Genomic DNA, 24,316 nt, shown 5'->3' on the forward strand with positions numbered 1-24,316 from the left:
AGAAGAGTGTTTGGCACAAAGTCGGTGCTCAAAATTGTTGGGCCAATGAAACTGGCTAATGAATAACAGCACAATTCAGTAATAATATTGGATTTCCAATTATTTGCTGCTTAAAAAGAATAAATTCAAATATATCATTATTTTTCAAACTAAAAAAGAAATGATTTCAGTAGTAGAAAAAAGTAAACAGGACACAGACTGCTCACTTTTACTGAGAAAACTCTTGGAAGCTAAGATGCATATGAAAGTTTATAGCCCCCCAAAACTTTACATTTATGTCATGGTATTCTTTTCAAAGCAATGTATTAAAAGATGGTTGAAATGTAAAAGAATATGCAAAATTATTTTAAAGAATTGAAGGTCAACCCATTCAAAATAATTAACTCTACTGAATTTAAAGGCAATACCTAAGTCTAAATGGTCAATTTCTATTATTGAAATTCTTTAAAATAAAGACACACTTTTGGTTTCTGTTGTATTTTATAATAGGAGAAGAATCAACCTAATTTGATCAGGCAGTTTTTAACTTTTAAAAAATCACTGTAGAAGTGCTTTCTTCTTTCAAATAAATAATGAGCACTCGTTTGTTTTCTTAAAATTATGACTATCCTGGAACAATCTGCAAAATGGGCGAATATTTTTTTAAATACTTTCCACTTTGACAGTTCACTCTCCATTTTCTTCCTCTCTCATTTTTGTCCTTCATCAGATTTGCTCCATTTAATAAAATATTTTCTTCGTGAACCCAGGTGCTCCACTGCCCTACCTCCCCGACTTCCTACCCAAGGCAAGAGCCACTTTGTTATCTTCAGTATGAAAACTCTGTCTGTGGCCCACTTCTCCACAATGACTATATATTAGCTTATAACTTGTCTCTTTAGATTCAAAGCATTAAGTAATTAAATAAACTATTACTGTTTAGCAGAGGGAATATGTTAAGATGGAAAGAGAATTGAAATTCAGAGGAAGGAGAGAACTGGATATGTATTTGGGCGCCACAGTGTATCAAACGTGGGACTTTGAACAAGTTATTTAACCTCTCTGAGCCTGAGTAAAAATCCTTAAAATGAGAATAAAGCCTGTCTCACAGGATTGTTCTGAGGTTCTGTGATATCTGTGGGAAGTTGTCCAGCCTTGGATTAATATATGGTTCATGATACAGTTGATAAATAAACGCTTGAAGGGGCCTTCTGGGGATAGTGGTATGTTTCTGTTGCAACAATGAAAGAACTTTGTGAGTAGGAGAGACTCTTCAGCACTTCTCCAATTCCTCCATATATAAGCTTCATTTTTTTCCTTTGTATTTATAGAGTTGGCAAAAATAGCGATAAATTAAGATGATTGATTATCTTTTCTAAAAGCAGATAAACTGAAACAAGAAGTTTTTAAACCTAGGTTAAAAATGTAGTAAAAAATTCATTGATAAATAAAGAACTTTTTTTATCCAATATTGAATCAAAATGTAGTTTTGCTAAGCAGGTGCATATGAAGACTTTTTTCCTAATTATTTTATTTTGCTAATCACCTAGACTGAAATCATTAAAACCAATTTAGCTTGAATCATAGTTGAAAAATTCCAGTGCTCAGAGCACCGATAATAACCTGGAAAGTTATGCGTCACAAGGTTAACTTGTGTATTTTAATTAATTCTGTATTTTATTGTGATTATTCTGAATTCACAAATGTGCACAGGGTAGTCATGGTTTTTTCTGAATTTGAGCACTTAATTTCTCACCACATGCATATAAGGAAAGGTCATGCATTCCTGATTATTTGTTACTGCCTTTCAGTCAGATTTTTGCCAGCAGCAGGCAAAGTGAAGCCATTTTATGCAATAGAATAAAAGGGAAGTGTTTTGGCCTTTACTTTCAAGGTAAAGCCATCTTCATTAACAACAAAGAAGACTCTATGGTAGCAAGAAGGGAAAAAAATCAAAACCCTACTATTTTCTTTCAAATAGCCTTAAGAAAAATGAAGCAAAATCTGAAAACACACCCTATTAAAAAAAAAAAAAAAGAAAGAAACGCATGGTGAAGCAGAAGAAGCATTAAACTCTGAATGAAAACACTATTATCTGTCACCAATTCTGTCACTCACAGATATGCATTTTTGGACATTTCACTTCAACAATATGGGCTTCTGTGCCAGCTTCTATTTTTGTAATTTTTAAGTTTTATTTTATTTATTTTTTTATACAGCAGGTTCTTATTAGTTACCTATTTTATACATATTAGTGTATACATGTCAATCTCAATCTCCCAGTTCATCCCACCACCACCCACCTCCCACAACTTTCCCCCCCTTGGTGTCCATATGTTTGTTCTCTACAACTGTGTCTCTATTTCTGCCCTGCAAACTGGTCCATCTGTACCATTTTTCTAGGTTCCACATACATGGGTTGATATGCGATATTTGTTTTTCTCTTTCTGACTTACTTCACTCTGTATGACAGTCTCTAGATCCATCCACATCTCTACAAATGACCCAGTTTTGTTCCTTTTTATGGCTGAGTAATATTCCATTGTATATATGTACCACATATTCTTTATCCATTCATCTGTCGATGGGCATTTAGGTTGCTTCCATGAACTGGCTATTGTAAATAGTGCTGCAATGAACATTGGGGTGCATGTGTCTTTCTGAGTTGTGGTTTTCTCTGGGTATATGCCCAGTAGTGGGATTGCTGGGTCATATGGTAGTTCTATTTTTAGTTTTTTAAGGAAACTCCATACCGTTCTCCATAGTGGCTGTATCAATTTACATTCCCACCAACAATGCAAGAGAGCTCCCTTTTCTCCACACCCTCTCCAGCATTTGTTGTTTATAGATTTTCTGATGATGCCCATTCTAACTGGTGTGAGGTGATACCTCATTGTAGTTTTGATATTCATTTCTCTAATAAGTAGTGATGTTGAGCATCCTTTCGTGTGTTGGTTGGCAATCTGTATATCTTCTTTGGAGAAATGTCTGTTTAGGTCTTCCATTTTTGGATTGGGTTGTTTGTTTTTTTGATATTGAGCTGCATGAGCAGCTTGTAAATTTTGGAGATTAATCCTTTGTCAGTTGCTTCGTTTGCAAATATTTTCTCCCATTCTTTTTTTTTTTTTTTTTTTTTTTGAGGTACGCAGGCCTCTCACTGTTGTGGCCTCTCCTGTTGCGGAGCACAGGCTCCAGATGCGCAGGCTCAGTGGCCATGGCTCATGGGCCTAGCCGCTCTGCAGTATGTGGGATCTTCCCGGACCAGGGCACGAACCCATGTCCCCTGCATCGGCGGGCAGACTCTCAACCACTGCGCCACCAGGGAAGCCCATTTTCTCCCATTCTGAGGGTTGTCTTTTCATCTTGTTTATAGTTTCCTTTGCTGTGCAAAAGCTTTTAAGTTTCATCAGGTCCCATTTGTTTATTTTTGTTTTAATTTCCATTACTCTAGGAGGTGAGGCAAAAAGAGATCTTGCTGTGATTTATCTCAAAGAGTGTTTTTCCTCTAAGAGTTTTATAGTGTCCGGTCTTACATTTAGGTCTCTAATCCATTTTGAGTTTATTTTTGTGTACGGTGTTAGGGAGTGTTCTAATTTCATTCTTTAACATGTAGCTGTGCAGTTTTCCCAGCACCACTTATTGAAGAGACTGTCTTTTTTGCACTGTATATCCTTGCCTCCTTTGTCATAGATTAGTTGACCATAGGTACGTGGGTTTATCTCTGGGCTTTCCATCCTGTACTATTGATCTGTATTTGTGTTTTTGTGCCACTACCATCCTGTCTTGATTACTGTACCTTTGTAGTATAGTTTGAGGTGGGGAGCCTGATTCCTCCAGCTCTGTTTTTTTCCCTCAAGACTGCTTTGGCTATTCGGGGTCTTTTGTGTCTCCATACAAATTTTAAGATTTTTTGTTCCAAGTCTGGAAAACATCCCACTGGTAATTTGATAGGGATTGCAATGAATCTGTAGATTGCTTTGGGTAGTAGAGTCATTTTCACAATATTGTTGCTTCCAATCCAAGAACATGGTACATCTCTCTATCTGTGTGTGTCATCTCTGATTTCTTTCATCAGTGTCTTATAGTTTTCTGAGTAAAGGTCTTTTACCTCCTTAGGTAGGTTTACTCCTAGGTATTTTACTCTTTCTGTTGCAATGGTGAATGGGATTGTTTCCTTAATATCTCTTTCTGATCTTTCATTGTTAATGTATAGAAATGCAAGAGATTTCTGTGCATTAATTTTGTACCCTGCAACTTTACCAAATTCATTGATTAGCTCTACTAATTTTCTGGTGGCATCTTTACGATTCTCTATGTATAGTATCATGTCATCTGCAAACAGTGACAATTTTACTTCTTCTTTTCCAATTTGTATTCCTTTTATTGCTTTTTCTTCTCTGATTGTCGTGGCTAGGACTTCCAAAACTATGTTGAATAATAGTGCTGAAAGTGGACATCCTTGTCTTGTTCCTGATGTTAGAGGAAATGCTTTCAGTTTTTCACCATTGAGAATGATGTTTGCTGTGGGTTTGTCGTATATGGCCTTTATTATGTCGAGGTAGGTTCCATCTATGCCCACTTTCTGGAGAGTTTTTATCATAAGTGGTGTTGAATTTTGTCAAAAGCTTTTTCTGCATCTATTGAGATGATCATACGGTTTTTATTCAATTTGTTAATATGGTGTATCACATTGATTGATTTGCATATATTGAAGAATCCTGGCATCCCTGTGATAAATCCCACTCGATCATGGTGTATGATCCATGGTGTATAGATTTTTGCATCTATATTCATCAGTGATATTGGTCTGTAATTTTCTTTTTTTGTAGTATCTTTGTGTGCTTTTGGTATCAGGGTGATGGTGGCCTCTGCCTCAGTTATTCTGCTATTGATTCCTTCTAGGCTATTTTTCATTTCAGTTATTGTCTCTTTGTTTGTTCTTTAATTCTTCTAGGTGTTTGTTCTTTAATTCTTCTAGGTCTTTGTTAAACATTTCTTGCATCTTCTCGATCTTTGCCTCCATTCTTTTCCGAGGTCCTGGATCATCTTCACTATCATTATTATGAATTCCTTTCTGGAAGGTTGCCTTTCCCCACTTCATGTAGTTGTTGTTCTGGGTTTTTATCTTGTTCCTTCATCTGGTACAAAGTCCTCTGCCTTTTCATTTTGTCTATCTTTCTGTGAATGTGGTTTTCATTCCACAGACTGTAGAATTGTAGTTCTTCTTGCTCTGCTGCCTGCCTGCTGGTGGATGAGGCCATCTACGAGGCTTGTGCCTGTGCCAGTTTCTAAGGCTGTGTAACAAGTCATTCCAAAACTTAGTGGCTGAAAGCAAAAGTATTGCTTATGAACCTGCAATAGGGGCAGGGGCAGTTTTTCCTGCTCTGATGTCTCTGCTCTGCTTGACAGCAGCTGGGGTGGACAGAATGCTATCATATGAAAGCTCGCTCATTCATGTACATGGGGAAACTCAAGCAGCTAGAGCTGGCACAGCGTTCCTTAGTACGTCTTAGTACGTCTCTGTTTCCATGAAGTTAGTCAGCATGATGGCCATTTTGGAACAAATCCTTTGTCTTATATGAAAAACAATCAGGTTGAATTAGATAATCTCTAAAGTCTCTTATCTCGGAAAGTCTTGTAAATTGCTGATTAAATGGAAACAGGAATAGCTTGAAAGCGATCTGAGACAGCTGGCATGATGTTAACCCATTGGGATGGAGGAGAACTTCAGAGAGTAATAATTCTGAAGCGTGTAAAGCATCTAAATCAGCAATTACCACATTTTTCGGTATTATGGATTATGTGTAATTGCAAATGCAGGCCTATTTTTATAGGATGCAATTTCCAGGACATAGGGCAAGTTGATTGTTCCATGCCATTTAATCTTTTTGTTTAACAACATAATTATCATCATGGCTCATTTAAATTTTGAACACCTGATGCGATATCAAGAGTTGTCAACACATTACTATTGCTAAGATTAAAAAAAAAGTCCTAGGAGTATTTATCTATATATATTTCAGTACATTAGCAATCCATATAAAATTTAGAGTCATAGTAGTATAATGCTCTTTTGTACATCCATCCTGATACTGTACGTTCCATCCGATACTGACTAGAGTGAGAATCAATGTTACCAGTGGGAAACTGTCTTTAACAACAAAAGTTAGCCTGCCTGGAAATCCAGCAGATTACATAGGTCAGTTATATGAGTACAGTGAAACAAGGCATGGAGAATCCACTAAGGACAAATGGAAGGAATCCACCTACAAACAGATGTATAAAATATCAACCAGTCCATTCTGATTTCAAGTTTTATATTTGTTGTAATGCATAATGAATTATTTTGTTATTATTATTCTGTATTCACAAACCACAATTTATATATGCAAAATGTTTTATGACTGCTTTCAGTAAATAGATGGTTTTCTAGTATGCGAAAGTATTAAAGAAAGCATGGACACCAGCTGTTCCTTATTTCTTGCCATAGACTTATCTGCATTTTACCAGTTGAAAAATTTAAATCCAAAAAGGCTAAAACTGGGGACTTCCCTGGCTGTCCAGTGGTTAAGACTTCGCCTTCCAATGTAGGGGGTGCAGGTCCAGTCCCTAGTCAGGGAGCTAAGATCCCACATGCCTTGTGGCCAAAACGTCAAAACATAAAAAAAACAGAAGCAGTATTGTAACAAATTCAATAAAGACTTTACCAATGTCCACATTAAAAAAAAAAAAATAAACAAAACCAAACCAAAAGGTTAAAGCTTGCAAGGTCATATCATTTACCAATCCCAGCCTTGTAATTTATAGGTATTGTGATATGGGCATGCCTTTGAAATCTGCATGTTACGGGACTGTATTATTTCACACAAAAGGAAAATGACACAACACAAAAGGAATTTCCAGATTGAATTTCTCAGTCATCCCTAAAGTGTGACTGTAAATGTGCAAAGACCTTTAATATCTAAGTAACCTTAAAAAAGCAGTTCTTGGGTATCCTGAAATGTCTCTTATGGATGGGGCATAGTTTCCCAGTAAACAGGAACCATCTCACACACCCATCTGTGACCTGAACGTAAAAAGATAACAACAACGACAACAACAACAAAAAAAACCTAATATTTGCCTACATAGTTATAACGGTTTAGGCATACATTATGTGAAAGTGTAATCTCCATAAAATAAATATCTGGAAACAGAAGTAGACTACAGCAACATGAATGAAACTTGGTTTTTAAAGTTAAAAGGAATAAGTGTTCAAAAATCCTTTTGATGATGACCACTATTCTCAATTTTTCCACTATGATTTTGGGTGCATTTTGAAATATAATTTTAGCTTCAAATTCCATGCAAAATGTGTATTCCATTCCTTGATATCTCAGTTGATGTAAATACAAAAATAATATCTTAAGAACTATTTTTCCCCCAGAAAATCTTCAAGTATAATTCATGCCAAGAAACTGAGCCATGATCTCATGGTTTCAAGTTTCCCCTGACATACTTACCATATACACCTGAATGATATTTAAATCCCATTTTGAGAAGACAACATTTCCCTTAACAAAATCAAACTTTGATTTTCCAAATTTGTCAATGAAAAGAGATTTTCCACTTGGAGAAAGATGTTAAAACTATGCTGCCTTTGCTCTTGTCCCTGAGATTCATTTTCCTTTTTGGAATAGTTCTAACATTAAAGCTGCTGCCACCATTGGGTCTCAGGAAAATCATTACAAAATACAATAGAATAAACTAATGCTCATATAAGAGATATATACAGTAGCAACAGTAGCAGAAGGAGCGCTTTGTTACAGTTAGCATCTCTTAATCTGAATAGAGAAGTATCTGGAATAGGCAAATCTATAGAGAAAGAAAGTAGATTAGTGGTTGTCTTAGGGCTAGGAAGTTAGGAGAAACATGAGAATTACTAATGGGTATGGAGCTTCCATTTAGAGTGATGAGAATGTTCTAAAATTAGATAGTGGTGATGGTTGCACAGCTCTGTGAATATACCCCAAACCACTGACTTAGCATTTTAAGTATATTAATTCTATGGTAGGTGAATTATATCTCAAAACAGTTGCTAGTTATATAAAGAAAAAGCAATTGTATTTTGAGGAATTATCAAAAATGTTTGAAAAGATTTACAGCCAAAATTTGGAAATAATCAAAATGTCCAAAAATATTGGAAAGGTCAAAATATCATGGTAATCCACATGATAAATAATGTACCCCTACTGAAAATAGTATTTACAGATTGTTAATCACAACATAGCAAAGTGTTCATGTTAAAATAGTTAGTTAGAAAAAGATTAGGACAAAATTTTATCAATAGCAAGATTATTTGTATTTTAAAAGCACAGCATGAATATTAATATTCCAAAATGTTAATAATTGCTGTTGATGTAGTAATAGTACTGGTAATTTTTTACTTCAACTTTGTTTCATGTTTCCTAATTTTCCAAATTTCCCATTATGTACAATTCTAATAAAGAATTTTTAATAAATAAAAAGTTATTCATTTAAAAATTGAGATCTGCCATCAATAAATGATTGCTGAACTAATGACTATTACTCCACAAGCTTATTTTAATAATGTTTAATGATGATTGAGCTGACAGATATCTACTGTTTTATTTAATCATCATTATTTTGAGTTAATAGGGATTCACATGAATATTGCAAATAGTATACAAATATACTCGCTGTAATCCTTTATTGTATCTATAAATTCAAATCTGAGCCAAGCTCAAAAATATCACTTGCTTTATCACTAAAATAGTATTAACGGAAAACATTAAATGGAAACAACCGTAATGCTATCATCACATTTTAAGTAAGGGTATTAATAAGAGTCACCAATAAATCTTAGCTCTTTTTCCTTCTAACCAGAATAATGTCTCATAAGTAACAAAATAAAAATTTTGAATCCTCTTATCCAGGATTTAGAAAATAGCTTTTCATCTATAGTTAGAACCTTGAATTACTGTGGAATCATCAATTCTTTTTAGTATCTTAATATTTATTTTGTAAGGAAAGCAGCAACATAAATAGAATCTGTCCTGTGAACATTTGTTTTGCCCCTGAAGAAAAGGATAGATTCACAATAGTCTACTTTTTGTACTCAAACTATGCAAACCTAATTATGATTCTGTTCATATAGGTTTTAATGACTGTTGACTAAGAAAATAGATGGTTTTAAAAAATAGCCTACAGGTTGTTACTGTTGAAGCTGTTAATAGTGGGAGTTGAATAGTCAAAAAGCTGGAAGAGACCCAGAGAAATCATGATTCAGAAGAGGTGGTTTGTTTGTTTTAACTCTTTAAAATACTCCAGAGCCAGAGATGTATAACCAGTAAGTAATCTATTCTAGTATTTAATATACTGACAATCAAGTTCCATTTCTAGTTCCATCTGAGTTTTTTTCTACTTAATTTACATCTAACTCCTCTCCTTCCGTCTTCAGTAAAATTAAATAATAAATAAATAAAACAAATAAAATTCTAGACTAATGAAATCAGGATTTTTTTTCCCCAACGTAGCCCTAAATGAACACACTGACAGAATGCTTTACCCATAGCAAACAAAGGGAGATAATGTGCTATCCTTGGAAGATTTGCATAGTTGCTCTGTGCACCATGGTGGGTGAGCATAAAGAACTGTCAACTATTGACAAGTATTTTGGGGCTCCCTTCCTGGACACAAAATTCTAGACAGAAACACTGGATGCAATAGAACTCATTCTAAGCGTAGTTAACATCAGTCAACACACAGCCTGCATTGGTGTCAAGAAGAAAGTAACTGCGCTCATAATTCTGTTGGTGTTACACACCTCTGTATCCCCCAGGCAATCCTAGACAGCTTTAAGCAATTTTTTGGAAGAGGTTTTCTTATAAAGCTTTGGTGCCAGACAGCTGTCAGTAAAAGATTTAGTGTAAGTTAATATTACATGAAGACTTCTCCAGACACTGGTCAAAAACTGTAAAGGTCGATTTGAGAGAGTTGCTGGGTTTTGATGGAGAATTTTTCCGGAATTCTGGTCAAAAGCAAATTTGCCAAGTTCATGATATTAAAAGCCAGGTACTAATGAATGAGATGACCAGGATAACAAATAGTACCCTGATGAAAAAGACATTGGGTCTGCTACTTTCAAGGATAGTGTCACTAAACTAGAGGTGCATTTCAAAATCATTGAAAATACATGTCAGGTTTTTCTACCTTGGCACTCTTAGCATTTGGGCTGAATAATTCTTTATTGTGGTAATCTGTCTTGTGCATTGTTTAGCAGCATCCCTGGCCTTACCCAGTAGAGGCCAGTAGCACCCTTTCAGTCGTGACAAGGAAAAATGTTTCCAGATATTGCCAGATGTAATCTGGGGCGCATAATCATCCCCAGTTGAGAACCACTGCCATAGAACTACTAAGTTAGATACTTAGTACTAGGACCACCAACCATCCCCTGTCCCCAGCCTGACTTTCTGAACCCCATGCACTGAATGGTCCAATATCTCTGAGCCTTTGCCTTATATAACACATTTGTTGTTGTTGTTGAATACTCATCCATTCTTGGATACTTCTGGAATCTTTCCTCACTTTCATCTTACCTTAGCATGGTAGTGTAAAGAAAACTAGGGTTTGGGAAATACACACACACACACACACACACACACACACATATGCGTGTGTATATGTATATATGTATGTATAAGTTCAAACCCCAGCTTTGTCCCACTCCACCTGTAAAGCAGTTGACAGTTTACTTAGGCTTTATTATTTTTCTCTACCTGGAGCACTTCTTCAGGTATCCAAGGCTTACTATTAATTAGAGTTAAAAACGGATTCAAGACCATGATTCTGGTTCTTTACATTAATTCATCCTCACTTGGTTTAAACCAGAATACAGAAGCTGTCCATATAGGAGCATCATTAATAATTCAAACTGACAATCAAAATTCACCTCTTAGACACCACTGTATAGGGATAATATCAATAAAAATCTATAATATTGTGATAAGCAGCCTCTAATGTGGCCACCAGTGTTCCACACCAGCTGGTATTCATTCCCTCCTCTACTCCCTTCCTTTGAGTGTGGCCTAGACCTACTAACTAGCTTCTAATAAACAGAATATACTAAAATGATGAGATATCACTTCTGAGACTGGGTTATAAAAGGTCTGGCTTCCAGTTGCTGTGTGCCCTTTCTCACTCTTTTTTCATTAGCTCTAAGGGAAGATTGCAGTCATATTTTGAAATGCCCTGTGGAGAGGACCTTATGACAAGAAACTAAAATAGTCAGTGAGGAGTTGTGACTCTCAGTCAAACACACACAAGAAAATAATTCCTGCCATCCGCCACATGGATAATTTGGAAGCAGATCCTCCCTAGTTGACCCTTATGATGAGACCACATATCTGGCCAACACCTTGAAGGCAGCCTCATGAGAGACCTAAGGGAACTCATAGATGCTATAAGATAATATTAATTGCTGTAAGTGGCTAAGTTTTGGTCATTTGTTATACAGCAATAGTTAAATAATATAAACACAGTGAGATAAATGATTTTCTCTTTCTTCTCATTCTCCTTTTGACAATGATGATTATCATCATTACTCTCTCTCAGATGAGGCTGTACCATTAATCTTCTGCCCCTAAGTTTAGCAGGGGCAGTTCTACAATTGTTGACCATATTATCATCATTCCCTCAAACCCTGGGTGCTGACATTGCCTATCAATTATCTTTCCCAATCATAAGTACAATAGAATTAAAATTCTCACTATGAAATTATCAAGGATCTGATGTTGATTACTCCACTATTGGTTATTCAATTCACGGCTTTTGTAAATTTCAAGGGCAAAAATCCAAGTGCAAATCTTTAATGCAGAATTTGAGTACCCCAAAGTAACCAACTGTCCTCTGCATGCATATCTCATCCCCAAATCCAGTTTCTTCATTGTTAAAAATACCATCTTCTTCAACAGATTACTCTGATGATTTAAACTGCATAAATATATAAAATTTTCCAAATATTATTCCTGTAATGTAGTAAGTGCTTAATAAATATTAAGGGTTTTTGTGATGCTATTTTAATTTCTTCCTCTTCCAAACCTCCTCTTCCTAACCCACTCGTGGGTGATCAGTTCCATTTCTAGGCTTTCTACTTTAGCCAAGTCCCTGTTCTAAAAGTAATAAGAAATTTATAGAAATAATTAGTTCTTTTTTCCTTTCAAATCCCCCAAAGGATTCTTACTACTTATGGCCTCTGGCTAAGAATGAAACCAAATGATAAAAAGAAATATCGATCCATTCCGTATGACCAGTCCAAAAATCAATTAGATGACTTTTCTATTCCTCTTTTAACTAGAAAATTGATAAAAAATTAATGGCCAACAATCTCAGAAGCTGAATCATAGCTTTATATATTTTTTCCAAAAGAAAGAGTATCAGAAAGAAAAATAAATTAGTATACCCTTGGTTTTCTTAAAATAGGGGAAATACACTTTTTCAAGGTTAAAGTTACACTTTACAGTATTAATGGTATCAATGTACCTAAGCTAAAGGAGACCTCCACATTATCATTTGCGTATCCAGTTTCCACAAATAAATAGTTACCAATCTATTGTCTAATAGAGTATGAAATAATTTGAAAAACATCCAAAAGATTGACCTATCCATAAAAATATTTTCTTCATACGTCTTTAATGGTGCTTTAGGATTTACAGTGTTGGGTTAAGATACTGTGCTTCACTCAAACATACTAGTAAGATAATTTGTCAATCTCTTAGCAGCCCTTAATAATTTACTATGATAAGTGTAACCAGGCCTTTTGAGAATAGGGTTCTAGGTAACTCAACTTTGATAATGAGAGGAGTAGAGAAAGACATGAGTATCAGATATAAATGTATAAGAGATTCCTGAGCTGAAAATCCTGAGCAGCTAGAAAGAAATATAGCAGAATAGAGTGACTCAGGAGAGGGAAAAAGAAAGGTGCCCAAACAGAGTGGATGTACTTCATGGGAATAAGTACAAAGCTGGTGTTGGGACCTTTCATTTTCTTGAGGAGTGCTAACTGCCTGAGAAAGAAATTTCAAGAGACTTCATGGTTCTTTCAGTAGCAGAGAATAATACATCCCAAATAAGTTGACCGAAGTTTTCATGATAGTAGGTCATCGCTGTGCATCTCCTGGAGCTTTTGGTTTCAGGTAACCTATTGAGGGATCCAAATGACTAACAGAAGCTTGCTTTGTTTTGCTTTGTATTTTATGTTTTGAGTTCAGACATTATCCAAAAAGGATATGTGAAATATTTCCCATAATTTGTTTGACCTATAATGACTTATTCTATGCGTGGTTATATTCGTTTCCTCATGATGTTGGAGAGTTTTTGTTTTCTTGTGGCAGTTAATACTTTACATCCTGAAAGATTTACTGGACTTGACCATCTACAAATACATACAAACTGTTTTCATGAGCTGAAAATATAGTCTTGAAACAAATCTGAAATGACAACACAAAGTAGTATCTGTTCACTGTCACAAGAACAGAAAGAAATTGAACCAGCCCTAAAAATTCACTTTGTAGCCAAGGAAATGGTTTCCATAAAATTGAAAAAATGTCTCAAAGCAACAGTATTGTATTTCTTAAGCTATTGCTGTTACTGACATAAAAAGAATTCTTTCTATAATTCTTCTTCGGCCTTGGTTGGTGACAGAGTGGTTATTAGAAAAAAATTGTAAACAGCTCTTTTCTAAGCCTCCAGGCATAATAAAAAAGAGACTCTCACTTGAGTGTCACCTGCTTCAATTATTAGATGGGTTTAAAGCAATATGATTCAGTACATAAATCAAAATAAAGCATGATCTTTTACCAGTACAAATTTGCAGGAGTGCCATGTAGTTTCATCAAGTAATGCCAACAATGGTCTAAATAAAATTGTGTTTAAGTGGTTACAAAGGCAAGATGGCATAGTGTAAAGATTTAAAAGTAGGACACTCCATTACCATGCAGCCCTTGATCTCTCTGGGTTCCTTATCTGTAACATGAGGAAATGCCACTAGATTGTGTGAAATGTTCCTTCTAACATTCAAAGACATATGCAAATGTTGTGGAACTATTGAGGAGAAAATCTTTCATGTAAATAGGTGATATTCAACCGTGTAAATATGGCACCAGAATTTTGTCACATATTCTCCTTCAGGGTTGTCGCAGTTTTTTTTCAATAGACTATTTTTTTCAGCAGTTTTAGATTCACAGCAAATTTGAGCAGGAGTCCCCATATACCCTTTCCTTTCCTACACTCACAGCCTCCTCCACTATCAACATCTCATACCAGAGTGGTACATTTGTTACAAGTAATGAACCTACACTGACATGTCCATAGTTTATATTAGGATCTATAGTTTACATTAGGGTTGAGTTTTAGTGTTTTACAGTCTATGGATTTGAACAGATGTATAATGTTAAATGTTCCTTCAGTTTTTGTATTGTCTTAATAGCCAGATCACTGTGTGATGCTGTAAAAAGGCATTAGAATATTCCCCATACTGAGTGTAAAGTAATGACATCCAAATAATGGTACTTCGATGCTCTCTTTAAAAAAGAAAAAAAATTTCCATAGATTATCCATTCATGCATTACCTCAGAAACTATTCCTAGTTTATCTTTGTCCCCCATAGCAACTTAGCTGTGATGTACTACTCCTAGCAGATAGTAATCAACATTTGTTAACACTGAGTTTGATAACTCCAATTTGAACAAAAGAGATAAAAGATGAAAAAAGAATATAAGCTGGAAAAGTTCAGTCAATCACCATTCTCTGAGTAGAATTTCCTCTAGTTAAGTAATATCCTATTATGTGATTATTGTGAAAAAGTCATAAATACCCCCAAGGTGTGGGTGGCGGAACTGAATAGAGCATTACTTACTGGAGATCATATTACTAACTGGAGCAGTGAGCTTTATTTTGAAGGCTTTTCCCCTAACTAAAATATATCTTTTAAAACATCAAATGCAGTATTCATTCATCAGGAGGAATATCACCCAGCAGGCCAGGATTTTCAAAGCTTAGTATTTTTTTTTCCAGTGGAATGGGACTTTTCCAGTGAAGTGATAAGTATGCTTTGAACATTTAAAAAGAGCCACAGGGTCTTCTTTCTTCTGTGGATAGTATCCAGAATTGCTTCATCTGGTGAAAGAAATCCTTTCACTGCAGAAAACTTTAATTCATTACAACCAAAACCCAGCAAGATTCAGATCTGTTGTGAAATGTACAGGTTTGAGAATATATTTATCCCTGAGAATTGTGGTAGTGAATTGGTGTTATAGAAATTACGATAGCTATACTTAACAAGTGATCCTCCTTCACACCATTTCCTTATTATGTTTAGAATAAGGGACAACTGTGCTCTTTCATTTTGTCATCCTTACCTTTGATTGATCCTAAAAGTAGAGATTATGTCCTGAAGTGAATGCAGTTAATGAAAGAAGAGGAAATAGAATGTCTGCAAAGGGAACTAGTAGAGGAAGAACATATAATCAGGTTATAAAGGTCTTGGAAAAAAAATAGGGGGTGATGTATCAAAAATTTTCTCTATCTCTCTGGAGCAATTCATTATTTTCCTTCCTTCCTCCCTAAAGCAGCTTCATTCAATCAAGTCACAGAGCTTGTATGTGGTCTACAATGCTATTATGAATCAAGTTGCTGACATTCTTATGCTCATATATTTTCATAAAATGCAATTATTAAAAGATCAGACTGTATAGTAGATGGAAGCACAAATGTACGTGGAGACATGGTTGAAAACTCTTGATACTACTGCCAACACCACCATCATCATTAGTGTTTCAGTTGGTTTACTGTCTGCTAGCCTCCTAGGTTTACATTTAATGACTTCAAATAGCTGGTGGTGTTACTTAATCTTTAAATGTCTGCTCTACAGACTATTCATTATCATCATTAGTAGTAATAAGTTCATTTTCACTAGAGGCGTTTACTAATGTGCTCTTTCTGTCCTCAAGAAGTTAAGAAACAACTATATGCAAATAACTGAATAGAAAAAATACTATCAGTCAAAGAACAGAAAACAAAATCTTTGCTAACTGGGAGCTTAAACATAGCTTGCAGAATATGTTTGTAAATATATATCACATATGCTAATTTCTACAATTTATTACTTTCCATTATTAGGTATTGTTACTATTTTCTGAGCACTCATGTATATCAAGCACTGTGCCAAACATTTACAGACATCGATCTAAATATCCCCCAAAGTGAGGAAACTGAGCCTCAGAAAACTTAAGTAATTTACCCAAGGTCAGAGAATTAGTAAGTGGTTAAACTGGTTTTAGAATCCAAGTTGTCTGATGCAAAAGTCTGGTCTCTTCCCACCGTATGTTTTACTGGCCCCTAGGTCTCTGGCCCTCTTAGATTTCAAAGCAAGTTTTATCTTGCTATTTTCTGATTAACAGTAGAAATTTTAATAGACTCTTAAACATTCTAATTTCACATGACTATTCCATATGCCTATATCCTTTTGCATTTAGAAGAAATTGATTTTCCAAAAATAATTCCTTTCTAGGAATGTCATTTTAAAATATGGCAGGTATAATATGAAGAATACAAAGTTTTAACTAATAAGTAGTAATTGCTCTATGGAAAAACTATTTTGATACAAAATACGTTTGTTATAAAATATTAGTAATTACTAAGGATTTAGAAACAGGGAGAGTACTATTCTTTGCAAATAAAATTATCTGCTCTCATGGCACATTATATGAAACTTAACCATTTCAGGGCCAACATACAAACCTTGGAAAGTGAATTCAACTCATGCAAATAATAAGTTTGCCCTTAAGGAACAAGAGATTTACAAATGATCTAATCAGGACATTTGACCAAATGGCTTACTTGATATTTGTATTTGGAAATTTATCAAATACTTTCAAAATCATTATGTAGTCTTTAAAAGAATCAACTATGTGATACCGGCTAAAACAAGGGACTGTGTGTACATAGTAAAAATATATACACATATATAAATACACCCTTTTCAAGAAGTTCAATTTTTTCTTAGTTTTGCACCTATTAAATCCTATATAATAAAATTCTACAGAATAACATGTACGTGAATAAGAGGCAGGGTGCATTACGCATGGTAGGGTAGTGTGCCTTCCACAAAAAATGAGGTTGGATCAAAGAGCCTTGTTTGATCAAAAATCACACTAATTTTGGCAAAAGTTACATAATGCTCAATAAACTATGCTATATTTGTTCTATACTTCCTTTCGGAAAAAGCCATTTTAAAAAACATAGGAAATTTCCCTCTTTGTGATTCCAAATATTCGGTGCAAATAATCTTCTTAAGAAAAGTCATCTTTGAACCATTTGTAAAAATCCCCAGTAATTCACTGATTTGTAGCCAAAAATTCATTAACACGTGATTGAACAAAATGTGTTAGAGCCGAGGGAAATAATAGGCTTACTACCAGAAGCCCATGTGCTGCTGTTTAAAGATTTTTTTAAAGATTATAGATCAAAGAACGATTTTTTTAACATCTGACAAAATTGTCTTTACATATATAAAAAATATACTGGGAACATGCAGTACATCTTCAACACCAAAACATTAACTCAGGAAGCATATGATTTAGTTGGATGAGAGATGGAGAAATTTGTTTTTATAAATTTAATCCTTCAAGTGTAGAATAATAAATATGAATATTAATGAAAGAAGTATACCCAATGCTTATGCTATATCTGAAGTTAGCAATTAGAACAAAAAATTTATTTCCTTCAATAAATTTAACAGTTTCTACCATCAATTCCTAACCACACAAATTCTTTTTTTTTTTAGCCTTGCCGTGCAGGCAAGGAATCTCAGCATTGTGGAATCTCAGTTCTCCAACCAAGGACTGAACCTGGGCCATGGCAGTGAAAGTGCTGAATCCTAACCACTAGACCACGAGGGAACTCCCCCCAAGTCACACACTGGTGTTAGCCACAAAAACAGGACAGTGTCCAATCTGCTTTCTTTCACTGTTTGCTAAAACAAGAAGATAAGGTAAAATCTGACTCTTAAATGATAGCTACTGTATTCAAAAGTAAAAAGAATGGTTTAGCATTTATGATTGTTTCCATTATTTGGATTTCATTTGCTATTACCTGTATTAGAATAGATAACCACATCCTGGAAAATAATTTAAATAAGATTATGTTTAAGTAAATAATAAATCAAAATGCTTTATTTTTAATATTTATAGTTGGATAAAAGTAAAAGTGTCATCTGAAAGATAAAAAAAGATAGAAATACAAATGAAGCAACCAAATGCCAATCATGGCATTTTAATGTACTTGCAATTCAAATGTTATATGTTAGAAAAATTCTGCTTCATTTTTTTCAGACAAAACCTATTTATAACAATTTGTGTTAGGCTTAAAAATTCATTTCTGATTTGCTTTCTTATTCCTCATCTTGACTATCAGAGTACAGATGGAAAGGTTATATTTCCATCATGTTTAATAAATCAAGTGAAAATATTATACATAAATTATGAATAAAAGCTATTTACCTGCATGGAAATCTATTCCCACAGCAAATGAAGTTCCTGATATAGGCATCAAGGCATCCATTTTGTCACTTGGTTCCAGAGGTATTCCCCTGATTCCTTCATGAACAGAGTACATAAGAAATGACTCTATACCTAAATTTAAAAGGAAACAAAAACAAAATGAATATATAACATTAAAATCATTCCATTAGCAGGAGGTGGGTATCAAGATGGCAGAGTAGAAAGACCCCAAACTCACCTCCTCCCATGGGCATGCCAAAATTACAACTACTTACAGAGCAATTATCTATGAGAACAATCTGAAGATTAACAGAAAAGGTTTTCCACACCTACAGATATAAAGAAGGAGCCACAATGACATGGGTAGGAGGGGCAGAGACATGGTCTAGTCAGGACACAAACACATTCCCAGGCCAGTGACCCACAAACAGGAGAGAAGTCACAACCACAGAGGTCGTCTCTGAGGAGTGAGGGGTCTGAACCCCACACAGGGCTCCCAGCCCAAGGATCTTACACTGGAAAGACAAAGCCCCAGAAAGTTGGGCTTTGAAAATCAGCTGGACTTGTTTTGGAGAGATATATTGGAAACAGAAGCTTCTCTCTTAAAGAGTGCACACAAAATCTCACATATTCCAAGTCCCAGCACAGAGACAATAGTTGGAAAGGTGCCCAGGTCAGATCCACTTGCTGATCTTAGAGAGCCTTCTGAGAGGCAAGAGGCAATTGGGAAGCCCCCTGGGGACTGACAGGCTGGCAGCAGCCACTTTTGGGATCTCGGGATCCTTTTCAAACTAGTCCAAAAAAATTCAAGAGGAAGAACACCTCCAAATTCATTCTATGGGGACAGCATCACCCTAATTCCAAAACCAGACAAAGATGCCACAAGAAAATAAAACAACAGGCCAATATCACTGATGAGCACAGAGGTGAAAATCCTCAACAAATATTAGCAAACTGACTTAACAATACATTAAAAGGATCATACATCATGATCAAATGTTATTTCTGCCAGGGATGCAAGGATGGTTCAATATCCATAAACCAATCAAAGTGTTACACCACACTAACAAAATAAAGGATAAAATATTATATGATAATCTCAGTAGACACAGATAAAGCTGACTTTGGTTGCCTAAAATCTGTATGGATGAAGTAAATGCATCAGAACTAAGATTTTTCAAAACCTCATACCTCGACATGACATGCGGTTCTTTTGGAGATAATATCCAACTGTACACATGCAAGTCCTTGTAGTTTCAGATGTTGGTAAACAAAGCTGAGAACATCCACCATTATTTAGTTGGCAGGAATTGCTGCCTGCAAAGTAGCAAAACAAACAAAAGAAACATAAAAATCAAAAAAACTAAATAAAGAAAGTATAATTCAATATCAGTAATTTGAAGAAATATTTATGCTATTATTAATTTATAAATGCAGCTGTTTCATATTGGTATCATATTTTATTCCCTCAAATAATTTGAAGTAGCATATTATGGTTGAAGTTTCTCCTTCCAAAAAAGCACTGCATAGTGATTACAGACAACAGTACTATACTCAATTTATAGAATCAATTTAACTTTGAATACAATTTGAATACAATTCAAAGTTGCTAAGAGATTAGATCTTAATTGTTCCCACCACAAAAAAGAAATAATTATGTGATGTAACAGATAGCACTATGGTGGTAATCATATTGCCATATATAAAGTATCAAATCAACACATTATACATCTTAACCAACATTATCTGTCAATTATATCTCAATAAAAATACATTTACAATAAATAATTTTTTTGTAAAATAAGATACATGAGAGGATTCATAGTTATAGAAGAGCAAAAGGAAATTGGTGTGCCGTGAATATGGTCATAGATCTTTGTAATATTTTAAGGTCACAGAAACAAGGAAATCTCTTTTCTGACTTCTAAATTTCACTTCAACTCTACAGTTACTTCCTTTTCAAGAATATTTTAACCAAATGTATCAAATAAATAGTTGTTAATTTATATTACTGACTCAACTCAAAGATTATACCATTGAAAGTAAGGAGGTACATATATGTATAATTGATTTTTTAAAAGCAAGGAACTAAAATTTGCCATTCCAAGGAACATAATTCTTCAAAAATAGATTTAAAACACACCCATAATAGTAATCTAATTAACTGGCATATTAATTTGCCTTATTCCTGTGAGGTAGCAATGACAAATATTAGGTAATCACAGGTTGGAATTCTATAAAGATGGTCCATTAAATTTACTAGGCCCAATGTGCTAATTAAAGGTGGTAACATAAAGTTAAGTAATTTACAATCTTATCCATCAAGTTCATTAAATATCCCAGTTTTACAACATTTTTATTATTCTAGGACATGCAATGCCATTTACTGGATGTTCAAACTCTGATATGCAGTACAGTAAATCCAGTGAGAATTACAAAGCATTATGAAAGCTATATATCAATAGTGCTCTATGGAAAATTCAAAATACCAATGCAGCTCATTATTTCTAATCTCCTGAATTCAAGATAGTCTGATGGGATTTAATTGTTCAATCAAACCTGTCACAAGTTCTGTCATTTTTGAAGTGTGAAATAGTCTCAACTGGGGAGATTTCTCAACAGGAGATCTACCACATTCTCTGCTCATTTCTTATACCTGGCAGTTGCTCTTATGTAGGTCCACATACTAAGATTTGAGTTGCCCTGAACTTCTGAAATGATTACCTTTATCTCATATATAAACTAATGGAGATTCATTGATTTATTCCCTTTTTTCCAAGCTGACTTATAATACAAAGATGAATTTTCAGCTCTATGATTATTTTAATAATGAGACAATTGTATTTATGGATCTACAGTAATTCCATACTGACCATGTACGTATTTCATTTTATAGAAAGCATGTGAGTGTACATTAATGCAATGCCAATCTATAGAGATATGCATTTGGATATAAATTTACTTCAACTACCACTAAAGACTGGAAAGTTGGGAAGAGATTGACAAGTGATACTTGTCTATAAAGTTTGAAAAAACACCAAACAGAGAGTAGGGGAAACAAGGGAATTGAAGAAGTAAAGAAAAATGGATTGGAGTTGATTTATAAAAACAAGAGAAAATGAGGCATTATATAATCTTGATAATATCCAAAATACATGAAAAAAAGAAGAAAAAGGAGATCCTGGGACTGTGCATTTTTAAACATAATAGTAATAATTATTTTTTATAAATAATAAAATTAACTATGTTAATGTGTACAACAATAACACAGTCCATGTATCATTTATTTAGTCTCTAAGGGAAAATGATGGTGAAAGAGAAAAGGCAAAAAAATAAAACACATCATTATTTTAATAAGTATCTTTGCCTATTAAATATAGATTTGATGTAGGAAAAATATAGAGAGATTTTTAAAGTAATAATTTAGGTAGTGAATATCTAGCAGGTTAGAAATTCTGGTTTAGCTTAATATTTTGTAATGATATTGATGTTCAAACCTCATTCCTAAATTCTCTAGTGGAAATAGAAAGTCCACTTGACTAATGAGAAGTCTCAGCTCTCCAGTGATCTGTGTCAAAAATGATAAATGAAGTAGCTAATTGTACTTTGAAATCCAAAGTTGTAGTAATGTTAACACCTTAAATAGTCCTAAATTGCTCATATTTCATACTAATGAAGCTTTTAAGCTACCTGCTATGATTCTGTTAATGGGACTGTCTTTAATACAGATGCTTTTATCAGCATATTCTTCCAGTAAAAACAGTATTTTCACTGCATTTTAAGCTTAGTCATATTATACCATAAATTTCTAAGTACTAGAGGGCCCTGTCAGGTAATACTTTCACAGTGCATAGAAGCTACAACTCTACCTATAGAATCAAATCCTTAAAAGATGAGGGGGGGAGGGGACAAGGGGAAGATGGCGGAAGAGTAAGACGCAGAGATCACCTCCCTCCCTACAGATACACCAGAAATACATCTACACGTGGAACAACTCTTACAGAACACCTACTGAACGCTGGCAGAAGACCTCAGACCTCCCAAAAGGCAAGAAACCCCCCACGTACCTGGGTAGGGCAAAAGAAAAAAATAAACAGAGACAAAAGGATAGGGATGGGACCTGCACCAGTGGGAGGGAGCTGTGAAGGAGGAAAGGTTTCCATACACTAGGAAGCCCCTTCGCGGGCGGAGGCTGCGGGTGGCGGAGGGGGAAGCTTCGGAGGCTCGGAGAAGAGCACAGCAACATGGGTGCAGAGGGCAAAGTGGAGAGATTCCCGCACAGAGGATCAGGGCCGACCAGCACTCACCAGCCCGAGAGGCTTGTCTGCTCACCCACCAGGGCGGGCGGGGCTGGGAGCTGAGGCTCGGGCTTTGGTCGGAGCGCCGGAAGAGGACTGGGGTTGGCGGCATGAACAAAGCCTGAAGGGGTTAGTGCACCACGGCTAGCCGGGAGGGAGTCCGGGAAAAGGTCTGGAGCTGCCGAAGAGGCAAGAGACTTTTTCTTCCCTCTTTGTTTCCTGGTGCGCGAGGAGAGGGAATTAAGAGCGCTGCTTAAAGGAGCTATAGAGACGGGCGTGAGCTGCGGCTAAAAGTCCGGACCCGAGAGACAGGCATGAGACGCTAAGGCTGCTGCTGCCGCCACCAAGAAGCCTGTGTGCAAGCACAGGTCACTCTCCACACCTCCCCTCCCGGGAGCCTGTGCAGCCCGCCACTGCCAGGGTCCCGGGATCCAGGGACAACTTCCCCGGGAGAACGCACGGCGCGCCTCAGGCTGGTGCAATGTCACGCTGCCTCTGCCGCCGCAGGCCCGCCCCGCACTCCGTGCCCCTCCCTCCCCCGGCCTGAGTGAGCCAGAGCCCCCGAATCAGCGGATCCTTTAACCCCGCCCTGTCTGAGCGAAGAACAAACGCCCTCCGGTGACCTACACGCACAGGCGGGGCCAAATCCAAAGCTGAGCCCCTGGGAGCTGTGAGAACAAAGAAGAGAAAGGGAAATCTCTCCCAGCAGCCTCAGAAGCAGCGGATTAAGGCTCCACAATCAACTTCATGTATCCTGCATCTGTGGAATACATGAATAGACAACGAATCATCCCAAATTGAGGAGCTGGACTTTGAGCACAAGATTTATGATTTTTCCCCCTTTTCCTCTTTTTGTGAGTGTGTATGTGTATGCTTCTGTATGAGATTTTGTCTGTATAGTTTTGCTTCCACCATTTGTCCTAAGGTTCTATCCGTCCTTTTTTTTTAAAAAAAATTTTTTTTAATAATTATTTTTAATTTAATAACTTTATTATTGTTTACTTTATCTTCTTTCTTTTTTCCTTCCTATCCTCCTTCCTTCCTTCCTTCCACCATCCCTCCCTCCCTCCTTTCTTTCTTCCTTCCTTCCTTCCCTCCTTTCTTTCTTTCCTTCTTTCTTCCTATTTCTACTAATTCTTTCTCTCAATTTTTTCTCCCTTTTATTCTGAGCCATGTGGATGAAAGGCTCTTGGTGCTGCAGCCAGGAGTCAGTCCTGTGCCTCTGAGGTGGCAGAGCCAACTTCAGGACACTGGTCCACAAGAGACGTCCCAGCTCCACATAATATCAAACGGCGAAAATCTCCCAGAGATCTCCATCTCAACACCAGCACCCAGCTTCACTCAACGACCAGCAAATTACAGTGCTGGACACCCTATGCCAAACAACTAGCAAAACAGGAACACAACCCCACCCATTAGCAGAGAGGCTGCCTAAAATCAAAATAAGTCCATAGAAACCCCAAAACACACCACCAGACATGG

General features: G+C 35.8%; 1 protein-coding gene across 1 annotated transcript in view; it reads right to left on the reverse strand.

The window, feature by feature from the left end:
- LRP1B (LDL receptor related protein 1B) overlaps positions 1 to 24,316 on the reverse strand; it is a gene marked incomplete at its 3' end in the record, with an annotated part of 1,833,965 nt that overhangs the window by 535,353 nt on the left and 1,274,296 nt on the right. Inside the window, exons 34-35 of the mRNA XM_082841888.1 lie at positions 19,728 to 19,853; positions 18,537 to 18,668 (exon numbers count right to left, since the gene is read on the reverse strand). Coding sequence (XP_082698014.1) covers positions 18,537 to 18,668; positions 19,728 to 19,853 — 258 coding nt within the window. The remainder of the gene's footprint in view (positions 1 to 18,536; positions 18,669 to 19,727; positions 19,854 to 24,316) is intronic.

The sequence above is a fragment of the Leucopleurus acutus genome, assembly GCF_964270905.1.
Source record: "Leucopleurus acutus genome assembly, chromosome: 6".
NCBI lineage: Eukaryota > Metazoa > Chordata > Mammalia > Artiodactyla > Delphinidae > Leucopleurus > Leucopleurus acutus.